We start from the raw sequence: 11,322 nt of genomic DNA on the forward strand, positions 1-11,322 counted from the left end.
GCTGTTTTTCCCCCTTTGTTGCGAATCGATGACGCAGTAACCTCATTAGCTCAATAGTCAGCTTTTGATAGCAGCCACGTCAACAAGAAGTTTTGACTCGAAAAGCTCTGTAGTCCTCCTGGATTTTCACATCTGAAGTCCACCTTTCATACCTTGATTCTCTGGGTTTTGTCTAGATAAAAGCGTAAAGTTTTCTATATCAATTTAGGCTTTCTATTAGTTTTTAGAAAAAGTTTATATTTAAGTTATCCGATTGATGCATATATATTTCCTTATTAAAAGCAAAACATTCCTGACTCAAAAAACATTCTAAGTTTAGTCAGTGTGTACATAAGTTAGAAAATCTGCTTCATCTGGGAAGTTTCACAAAATTGCTTCATCTAGATTAAGGCCAGCTACAAGTATAAAGGCTTTCAAACCTTTTCACAGGGGACATTGTTCTCTTTTTCGGAATCAGAATTGTAGAATTCCTTGTATATTGTTTCATCTTCCTGAAATATAAAGTACAATAAATGGAGCAATTAAGAGCAATGAAGAAACACAATGAAGTAACACAATGGAGTTGGTGGTGGACACGTCCCTCTATTTTCTTGCAGCATTGATTTTTTCACATCGTCTGAATTGATGAGAAATGTGGAGAAAGTATAATTTGTGTTGTGTTTTCACTATTTTGAAACTATATTTATGTGGCCAAAAGTTAGTCATTGGTGTGCCATTTATTAAATGGGGCGTACCCTGTTCTTGGAAGGGGGTCTTCTGATTGTAATAGAGAGTCACCTAAAAACGTTTTGTCGCTTGAGTTTTAACTTGCCATGAGATGATTGAATATGATATGAAAGGAAGTGAGCAGAAGTTTGAGCCATTCTACTGCAGACAGAATGATATACGTAAACGCAACAGTATGAACAAACAAAAATGACCAAGCCGGGAAAGCGGATGAGTAGGATGATGTAAAAATATATTAAAGTGAACCTGCACGTAGCGGTATTACAACCAACAATGTTAGTCATAAACATGAGTCAAAAATGTGAGTCATCGAATTACCCAATGTTACTAATCACGCGACTTTCACTTAATGCCAAAAAAGGTCATGCTTGTCAGTGTCCGAATAAGCACCTAGCAAAAAGAGAACTAATAAAAGTGGGTAAAAATGCTTCAACTTTCATTTGTGTCTTTACGTATACGGGATTACTCCAGAAGTATTTGGAAATATAATGGCACAAAATAAAAAATTTTTATCAGCAAGTGGTAAGATTTATAACATGTCTGCCCAGATTTATAGCAGGGAAGAGAAAGATAGTGATTGTGACGCTTTTTCAGAAGTTTTGGAATATCTTCCACAGTGTCATTCTTTGACCTGGGCAGACACTGAATCGAGCGAGACACTTCCAGGGGTGTCAGCACGCTTACAGCATCCATCTGTTTTTGGTCCTAGACAAATACCAATTCAACCCCGTGAAAAAGATACGCATGTTAGCAGTGTTGCTAATAAACGAAAGTTTACAATTTCAGAACATATAGTACGGGCACGAAATGTTCTAACAGAGCTTTATCCAAGAATTTGCGGCGTAGGCTTGGTAGAGGCTGCAGCCGACCTGCTGACGAGTAGGGAGAAGGCGGTTTTTAGGAAAAAGCTTCAAGAATCAGGCATGGAAAATGAGGTAAGTTGAATACATTATTCAGAGGGGTCTTTCCTTTTCGTGCATACAGAAGTAAAAATTGTAAAATACTGAAAATGACACCCTGTTTCGAATAAAACTTTATCTTAGGGATATTAATCGAAAAATAGATGAACTTTGTGATTTTAAACTATTTTTACAAAAAACTATACTGATATATTCTGATCTAGCAGTTTGAAGATCGATATATAGATTTTTATTTTATTAAGTTCAACATCCAGTTTTAATTCTAAAACTTGATTTTTTACAGAACTTTCGATACAAAGAAATCTGCAAGTTGGCTGTGGTGAGTCAGCGTTGCTTCGCACAAATAATGAAAATCGATGAGCAGCTGCAGAATGGGGAAATGAAGAAGAGCACGTCTGCCCAAAAAATTTCCCTATCCACTTTCGATTTTCTCCAAGGAGAGAAAGAGGAAGAGCAGTATCGTCTTTTGAGTGCAGTTGTGAATAGCGAGGCAACGCTGAAGCACCTAAATCAAGGAAAAAGGCAGCGGTTAATTTGTTCCATTTTCCTGAATGAAGTCACTTTTGTGATAATATGTGCTGACAAGCTAAATAATAGTTTTTATTTATTAAAAATATTTGATTATACCATTGATTTATTACAGTTTCTAACGTATTCATGAGCTCGGATTAGTTTGGGTCCTACAATCCAGATAAATTCATGCTTTCTTCAAATGAGTTACGTTGAATCAAGTTCTATTAGGATTATTTATGATGTTTTCATATAGTTTGACCAGTTTTGATGTCACAGAAATAATCTTTATTGTCGACTGTGAATTGCGATGAATCACAATGAAGTACTTATATGAAAACCAGCCTTTAGAATTCTTTTAAAATACATGTTAGTGACAAGAATTTCCTAAATACTCTGTGAAATCAACATCATATCTTTCGAGGTGCAAATAACTCCAAGAAAATCTCGTACATCTTTTGTGAAATCCAGTTGTTTATCTGAAAAATCCCCGGAAATCCTTCTGCTTTAGGGAAAATCTTGTAAATCAAAAATCTCCTGCTATTTGCAAGAGTAAAATGCCACTCGATGTCTTTAACCTTTCACTACTGATATCCTTAAAAATAATCCTCACATTTAGACAACATATTCATCTGCTGAGGGTGATATGGATGGCCTGACTTTCAATTCAAAGCGCTGGAAAGCTTCCGAATTTTCTGAACTAAATGATCAGGTATGTTGTGATAATAAATTCTTCCTCAACTTTATTTGGTCATTTATAGACTCTTAAAACTCTAAATGTGATTGGAATATAGGCTTGATTATATATTCAATTTCTTAGAAAATAGTAGAACAGAAGAATTTCGGTACCAATTGATGAAAAGGCACTTCTTTTAGGTCCGTCGATTGAAAGAATACATTAAGACAATCAAGGCTGAGCTAAATGACACAGAAGAAGAGATAAGAAAGGTGGGCGATCTGTTCATATATTTCAAGATAGCATAAGACTTCAAAATATGAGTTACGTCGTGACAGGAATGTCAATACAATCTAGACAAAGGTTTCATATATAGATAAAGTGACCGCGATGCCATCAAACAGCGCTTTTTGATTTTTTTGATAAGCCACCATATTAATTATTCTGTTTTGCAATAATTTTCCTGTTCTAGAATCGTGACAGTGTTGTTGTTCTGTTCGATCATTCACTGGCATTCTAATAAGTTGAAGTATTATGCTGAAAGGAAGCATTATATACCTGTTTTGTAGTCTTCCCATTTTTAGTAGCATATTTGGGTTGGAACTGGATCAAAGATGTTTGATCTAGCAATATGTATCTTGGAGATTGTGAGTGGTTAATTAAAATGATTGTTTCCTATTTTTTCCTGTAGAATCAACGTACTATTTTCAATTTGGAGGAAGAGGTGAAAAATGTTTATGATGCCCTCAAAAGTAGGACTCATTTTGATGAGGTATGCTCTCTTTTTCAGACTAAATGCTGCCTGTTCCAGTGGCAGCGCCAGCCACAAGGTTCTGGGGGAACAAACAAAAAATTTAGGCCACACCCTATTTACAGCCCAGAACGTACTTTTATCAAAAAGAAATCAAATTTTACCTGCAGGAATGCCCATTACTAACTTTTGGTTACATAAGAGCTTCAAAATCGTAGGATTGCAACAAAATAAGTAAATTGCTAAATATGAGCCCTCCCTAACCTTTCCTCGAGAATTTAGACGAAATACAAAATTCATCATGCCAAGAACTGGGAGGCGTGTCCCCCAGTACCCCCCTCCCCCCATTTGTGGCGCCGCTGCTGGCCTGTTCAATGTCTGATTTGTATAATTTTTAGTAGAATATGATGAAACTTAAAATTTCCATTATATTTTAGTATAGAATTAATGTTGAAAGGCGTTTACAAGCCAAAGACAAGACTATAGCGGAACTCCAGTCTCAGCTCTCCAGCTTGACAGAAGAATCCAATTCAAACCTGTTCAACAGCAGACTATTAGAGACAAATGAAATTAGAAACAAGTCGATAATCTTACCTTGACCTACCAATAGGGGGAGGGAGGGAGCTGAATCAATGTGTGTAAAACGAAGTTGTAATACATTATCAAATATGTTGAAGCTTCAAAGTTGATTCCAATTAAATCAGCTGTCAGTTCTAAGGGATGCACGAAGTACAAGAAAAAATTTACTTATGATATTTTGTGTCACAGGGCACTTTTGCCAGCCTTGATAAGACTGATGATGAGTGCCCTACTCATTTATATGATTGCCACGTTTCTAGCCATACGATTCCAACTGATGAACAAACGTTGATGCAAATTAAACTTAACTCTTGTCAAAATCCCTCCTAGTTCAAATTTTTCGATTAAGTTAAATGTTGATTTTTTAGATGTATAATTCAACTCCAGAGCCCAAAAAACTGGAAGAGGGCAACAGAAAATATACAAAAAGCGCTTTAAAGGTGCGTTGCTGGTTTAATTCTTTAAAATTTTGGCAAAAGACTCTCACTCTCGGTATCAGACTGCTAGTGAAAGAATTGGTCGGCGAGAGAGGGTCAAGTCAAACATTATACACACTTTTTATAAGAATACCTAATTTTTTGTCGAGCCTCAATATTATGTAAATTCGTCTTAAGATCAAGAAAAATATTAGATCTTTTTTGATGTGTTGCTTCATTATAATTTTCAACAAGTGATAGTAAATGCTTTGGGAGAAAACTCAGATTAAGGAAAAATTTTAGTCTTGATGAAAGTTGAGCAATTTTGAGCCTCAATATTCTTATATACTTTATTCTTATAAAAAAGTGTTTATTCTTGGTAAAGTATATATACCAAAATAGCAAAAGCTGTACGAAGGGGCGAGGATATGGGGGGAGAGAGATGCAAAAATGCAGCTGTCCTTACAATTATCAGTAAGATCTACTGTTGCTAACTGATACCAAAACTCTTTTAATTACATCCATACACTCTACTTTAAAATTTCAGTTCAAATTTTACTTTTTATGTTGAATGTGCACATCAAGTTAATATCTAAATGAAGAATAGGTTGCCGTAATCTCCTATATGAACGTTTTGATTTTCAGGCACTACCTTTTACTGACATCCTGGAAGAGAATTCAGCATCAACGGATGCAAGCGAGATGACGAGCAGGGTAAGCATTATTCCAGGGCTACAGCCCTTTTTTAATCAATCGTTTATTTGTCAGCATCCTCCTCCTACCAATCCCCCGAATAAAGAAATTAGTTCCATTAACACATGTTTTATATCTTATGTTTTTGAATTTTTAAACTTATTATAGAATTTGGCATTTCAGAAAAATAAATCTTTGGCTACTGTGTCTACGACAGCGATAGATGACGACTTCGAGGCTTACGTTGCTGGACCGGCAGAACTCGAAAGTTCATTCACGGAGCCAGAAGCCAAAGGAGATTTGTGTGAAGAATCGGCTGCACAAGGTTTTGAGCTACTACAGTCCCTGTCATTTGACTATGAAAGCGACTCAGAACCCTCAAATGACCAAAGACAAAAAGTATGATTTTTTGTTATCTTTCTTTCAAATTTGCAATATCTTCTTCCCGATGACTTCAAAAATTGTACTATGCAAGACGTTTATGAGTTTTTTTTCAAAAGATAAAATGCTAATGTACTTGACATTCAAACTACAGCTAAATAAAGTACATTTTTCCAATTCTTACTGCAAAAATTACAGCATGAACATATATTAGAAAGTAAGTCGCCCCAGTTACGTCTCTCATAGCGTTTAGAAAATTAACTGTTCTATCTTTCGTAGATGATCCTGAAACATGATGTCTTTGTGGCGTACACCTGCCTTACAAACACCTTTTACCTTGGTCGTGTCCTTCTTGGTGGGCCTGAAGTAGCCGAGGACCAAGTAGCCGTTATATATGCCACTGCAAGGCCCAACAATATGTTTGATTTTAACAAAAAGAAAACTGACGTAATCAAAAAACAACAAATTTTCAAGTGGGGCTCTGCACTAAAAACAGAGTTTGTCAAATGTGGAGTGTGGAGGGTGGACAGAGCATCACTTGAAAAGGACCATCCAATTGCGGTGAAGATCCTTCGTGAAAAGGATGATTTTTCTCTAGATTGAGTTGTCATTTACGATCATCAAGGGCCACTCAAATTTACAACAAAAATGTACAGAAAGGGTCATTACAGCAAAGTTCAGCCCTTAAATATAGGTTTCTACGAGTTTCTATCTACCAAATGACCAAAAAATAGCCGATTAACAAATTATCTTTACCTTTAAATGGTTTTATCAATTTCGAGAATGAAGAAAAGATTAGAGTTTTTTCAACCTAGTACCTAACAGAATAAGATTAGATTTCTCAAAATTTATTTCATCACAATGTCTATCGCGAGTCAAAAAATTATGCAAAAAATTGCCAGTTGCAACGAGACACAGAAACAAAGTTTCTTGAAGTGATAACACAGTAGCAAGATTAAATAGTAGTTCTATTATTTATGTCAGCGGTAGGGATTATTAAAATTTCTAAATTACTCAGAACCTTTAGTTAGTTTTAGTGAGTTTTCTTACTAGAAATATAAAAAAGCTCTCATTTAATTTCTGTAACGGTTACACCCATCAACATAGTACTTCTGCCCAAATTAAATGCTCGGCTCTTTTAACTAAGATCGAAGACAACAGGCCCCTGAAAGTGTTTCTCATCGTAAATGCCGTATCCCTTTCTGGCCTGCCCTCGAAACTTTAATCTTCTCTAACGAACGCATACCAGTGTATGACTGTTATGTAAACAATCTGGATAAAACGAGTATTCAAGGAAAGAAAATATTAAATGTACCCCCAATAATTGTAAAAGTGTACTATGTTTCCTTATTTCCTATACAGTACATAATATCTTTAATTAATCATTTCGCTACTTACAAAAAATCCTGTCCCCAAGCCTCTATTTTCGCTATAATTTCAACATAAGTTGAAGATAAAGAATTCAATATTGTAAATCTGGTAGACGTTTGTTTTGAAAAAAACTTTCATGGCTTGGCTGTCCGTTTTTGTAGAGCCCGGTTGTCGAGCGGTTTTACCGTAAGATTTTTTGGAATTTGTTATGTAACTAGCTTTGTATTTTATCGTGTAGGCTTTTTGCTGTCATTGGAATCCGATTGTCAACGATTATGAAAGTAGAGAATGGTTAACTTTGTATATTTGTACTAATTTGAAACAATGATTAAAGCGCAGAGCTAGCAGCAAAGTACATGTCTATTGTCTTTCTTGCATAGTTTTGAATTCCTTCAGACCACATGCGGATTGATGCTGGTAATAGTCCTTGTGTAAATATAATTTGACAACCAAACAAGGTTTTAATGTGTAATTCGGATCCCTGTGGCGGGCTATATGTCCATAATGAAAAACTGTAACCTGATTGGCCAATACCCCACATTCTGCCTATGAGGTTCTGTCTGTGAATATATCAGACAGATTTTGTCTATGTCCGTATTGCAAGTGACAACTCCGGTTTACAAGTGCACTCTGTTTTTGGCTTACCTATGTGGATATGTTTGTGGAACACTTTATCAAAGACTCCGCAAGGCTACAAGGGGCCAGAATTCTAACCTTGAATACAACAGGAAGCAATAATTGGCCTTGTTACTTACAGCTAAGGTTGATATTGATGATGATTGTCACACACTCAAAATAAATGACGACACCTATACGATTTGTAACATTGCAGAAATACTTTTTGTGCAACTGCCAATACTGGAAGTAGAATTGATGCAGAGGTGATGGTAAATACATTTTTAGCTTATCCAATCATCTTGAGTAGATGGAGCAATGTTGCTAGATCGGCTAAGCTTGAAGTTTTCTTAGGAATTCAGAGCATTCTCATATGCTAAAGATGTAAAACAGGCGCACAAAAGAGCCCGAAAGAAATTAAGCCAGAAATCTTTGAGAACTAAATTAGAGAGAGCCAGATGTAGTCTTAGTCAGGGGTAGTGAATAGATCAATGTCAGCTATAGTAGTGAATAGGTAGTGAATAGATCAATATCAGCCTACTTTTTTTACTATAACCCTTTTTTGGAGTTGTATATGGCAACAATAATTTTAGGGCTCTATTTTAAAATGGCCTCATTTTCATAATGTAATGTACCCAATAGGAGCATAGGGGAAAAATGCATGACCGAAAAGGAATATGAAAGAGTTGAATTGCTGCGAGAAAAAGTGTAACCTACAGAAAAATATAGATATTGCTACAAAACGAAACTATTGCCAAATTAAATTGCCAAGCATCAAGGTTTTCCTTGGTTATTATCATTTCTTTTGATTGTATTGCCTTTTTATGTAAAAAGAAGGGAAGTTGCCATTACTTTTGAACATGAACAATCATAAAGTCACATGTATGACCGTTTGTTCATTATGATTTCTGGCAATGTTCGTTCAAGGATTGTGCCACTCTAGTTCTTGACAATTTTCAATTGATTTTCATTGCCTAAAAAAACAGTTTTTGGGTGTATCATTTCCTATCCTTAATGGGGAAAACATGTACATTTTCCTGGATTCTTCAAACTTTGGTTGCAAAATGTCCTCAACTTTCTAAAGGTTGGTGTGTTTTCGCCCTTTTCTGCTTATTGCATCTAAATTAGGTATTTTATTCTTTGGTGGTGTGTGAAAATATGTACTTGTATGCAAATGCATTTCCAGATTGGAATTTATATCAGTTTTAATGGAAATTTTAATCGAGACACACTTAATGCCTATTTTTTAAAGTGTCATCTATGTTATGGCAAAAGAACTAGTTACATTTGTTGCTACAACAACCTTGCAACTTTTGTGCTGCCTTTGTTTTGAATATGTCAATCTATCAACGAATCTTTAATCATTCAAAACAATGTGGGGTATTCGTCCTGAAATGTTGCGTGAGCAGTGTTGACATTTGCTGTAACCCCTGTGATTCATCGCGTGCATGCAAGTACATTTTTTCCCTATGATCCCAGTAGGCTATGTCTATTGCTACCTGATACGCATGTTGCTAAAGTGACTTGGCCTGTGACTCAAGAACATCTGCTGCAATCTTGATTAGAACAGAAGGTGGTTTCGGGTGAGTAAAAGTGGCAAAGTTTAGAATTTTTCACTCCATAACAATAATGTTACTGCACAGCAACTCGAGATTTTAAAGTCTATTTTCTTGGAAAAAAGAGATACATTTGGTCTGCTTCCAACCGGGCATGGAAAATCTCTCCCCTTTCAAATAGCGCCATGTATTGCAGCTCAGTTGTGTTCGCAAGACAGGTTTTCCTGGCTTCAAGGGAAAGATATAGTTATAGTTTTCTCCCCGTTGATTGCGATAATGAAAACACAAGCTGACTATTTAAATAAATGTAGTATTCCAGCATGTTGTTTAAACGACTGTGACTTGGATGGAAATGGGCCTAACTCGATCAAGACACAGGTGTCAGAGGGTAAATTTCGGATTATTTATGGGACTCCTGAAGCTTGGACAAACAAGGAATGGCGCCTAATGATTGGGTCAGCTATCTACCAACCACGAACACTTCTAATGGTTGCGGATGAGGCACATTGCATTCCAAAATGGTACATAAATCATTATTAATTCTAAAAACATTTGTATCATGGTATCAACTAACAAACTTTTACAGCACGACGTTTCTCAGTTGTTATAATAGCTGAATTTTAATATATTTCTCCAAACAATTGAATATTCTTAGTTACTATTAAATACTTCCTGTGACTTTATCAAAGCAATGTTGTTATATTAACATTATCCCTTATATAGGGTCAAAAACCACATAACATTTACAGTCGAAAACATTAAATTTTCTGAACTAAAGACCTGTAAGAACTGTATATCTCATGGAAAACAAATCAAATATTTACAGCTGCTAATTTCAACAGCTAATACACCTGCTTTTTTATAATAATACTTGGCTCCAGTTTTAGCCTCGTGTTTCTTATTTTTCAATGTAAGTTCAGCCAAACATGTTTCTTATTCTGTCACTTATTTTTTTAATATAATTTTCTGTGCATAGTAGTGTCAAATTTGAGCCTGCCTTAGTTCTTAGTATTATGTTCTTAGTTTTAGGCAAGTCACAGCTTTATGGGTTGCTCTTTTAAAAAAGTTTGTTTTCTACAATGGTAGTCTTATCCTGTGAGGTTGACTATAACAATAGAAAAAAGGTGATCCAAAGGGAGGGCTTCTCTCATTTTTTAACATCTGCTTATTGATATAGAGCATATTCTACTTTACAACGTTATAGATATAAGTTTCTGTGGGGTTAGCAATTACAATAGCAACAAAAAAGCATGTTTTCTTTGCTAAGAAAAAATCAGTTTTCAATGGTATTTCTTTGCCAACTTCATCAAATGTCCTTTGATCCATTTTGAAAAGTCTGTGATGTTAAGGCTTGATAAAAGGTTTCTATCAAAGTCATTGAACTGAGAATGCCCTCTTTCTGGGTTAATGTGAAATATTTCTTTTGCCGCAAGGTTATCCACAATTGTTTGAAAATCCTTTGTTTTGCTTCTCATTTTGCGATGGCCACTTGGTATGGAAAGCAGAATGTCTTTGTCAATATTTTCCAAAACTTTTTCTATAAATGCAATAGCATGGGATTCCCTTCTTGCATTTTTTTCATCTAAATTGACACCAACATATTTATCCTATTTATTGTTCTGTTCCACACAAGTTGTTCTGCATATGCTGGGGTAAACAATGGTGTCAATTTGGATATTAATTGAAATGCAGCGAATGCATACTTGTGGTGATGTAGTTTAACGTGAGTTTAACGTTATGGATCATATGATGCATATAAAGATGCATGTGATGGAGAGTCACAAACATTGGACTGCTGTAATCTAACCAAAATTTTTAAAAATATCTCTAAAAGTACATATGCACCGAAATAAAGGAGAAAGAATCTCCAGCACAGAACTATTCTTTCACCATCTCCTTCTTTCACAGCATCTTCTATGTTATTTAGCAACATACCAAGGTTTAACCTTGCTACTGCATATGAATACTGATCGTCTTTATATGCTACATCTCCTCTTGACATATGTTGCATTGACTGTGTACCTGCTTGAAAAATTGTTCCACGAACCTTTTATTCATGGTTATCTCTAATCTTTCGGTATTTGTAGCTTTTGCTGCAACCTGAATATCTGCATTTTGTAAGGATTTC

The 11,322-nt window shown here is 35.4% G+C and overlaps 2 protein-coding genes across 5 annotated transcripts in view; both read left to right on the forward strand.

Moving 5' to 3' along the window:
- LOC135689972 (uncharacterized) overlaps nucleotides 1–5,292 on the forward strand; it is a 259,196-nt gene extending 253,904 nt beyond the window's left edge. Inside the window, exons 2-3 of one of the 3 annotated variants that reach the window (XM_089110221.1) lie at nucleotides 1,286–1,661; nucleotides 1,930–5,292. In XM_089110221.1, the coding sequence (XP_088966347.1) occupies nucleotides 1,286–1,661; nucleotides 1,930–2,307 (754 nt within the window). In that variant the 3' untranslated portion in view covers nucleotides 2,308–5,292. Of the gene's footprint in view, nucleotides 1–1,214; nucleotides 1,662–1,929 lie in introns of those variants that run through there. The other 2 variants (XM_089110220.1, XM_089110223.1) reach the window with 2 other exon arrangements.
- On the forward strand, nucleotides 2,373–7,663 carry LOC135689019 (uncharacterized). Of its 2 annotated transcripts, none has more exons than XM_089110224.1 (6): nucleotides 2,373–2,868; nucleotides 3,033–3,104; nucleotides 4,531–4,602; nucleotides 5,224–5,292; nucleotides 5,455–5,670; nucleotides 5,932–7,663. In XM_089110224.1, the coding sequence occupies exons 1-6, from the start codon at nucleotides 2,803–2,805 to the stop codon at nucleotides 6,253–6,255; spliced, it is 819 nt and encodes a 272-aa protein (XP_088966350.1). In that variant the 5' UTR covers nucleotides 2,373–2,802; the 3' UTR covers nucleotides 6,256–7,663. The 2 variants fall into 2 exon arrangements, with proteins under 2 accessions (XP_088966350.1, XP_088966351.1); XM_089110225.1 differs by having other exon boundaries at nucleotides 2,799–2,868; nucleotides 3,524–4,602.
- Nucleotides 7,664–11,322: the final 3,659 nt, after the last annotated feature.

Source organism: Rhopilema esculentum, chromosome 9 (assembly GCF_057945365.1).
Source record: "Rhopilema esculentum isolate cy_ngs chromosome 9, ASM5794536v1, whole genome shotgun sequence".
Lineage (NCBI taxonomy): Eukaryota > Metazoa > Cnidaria > Scyphozoa > Rhizostomeae > Rhizostomatidae > Rhopilema > Rhopilema esculentum.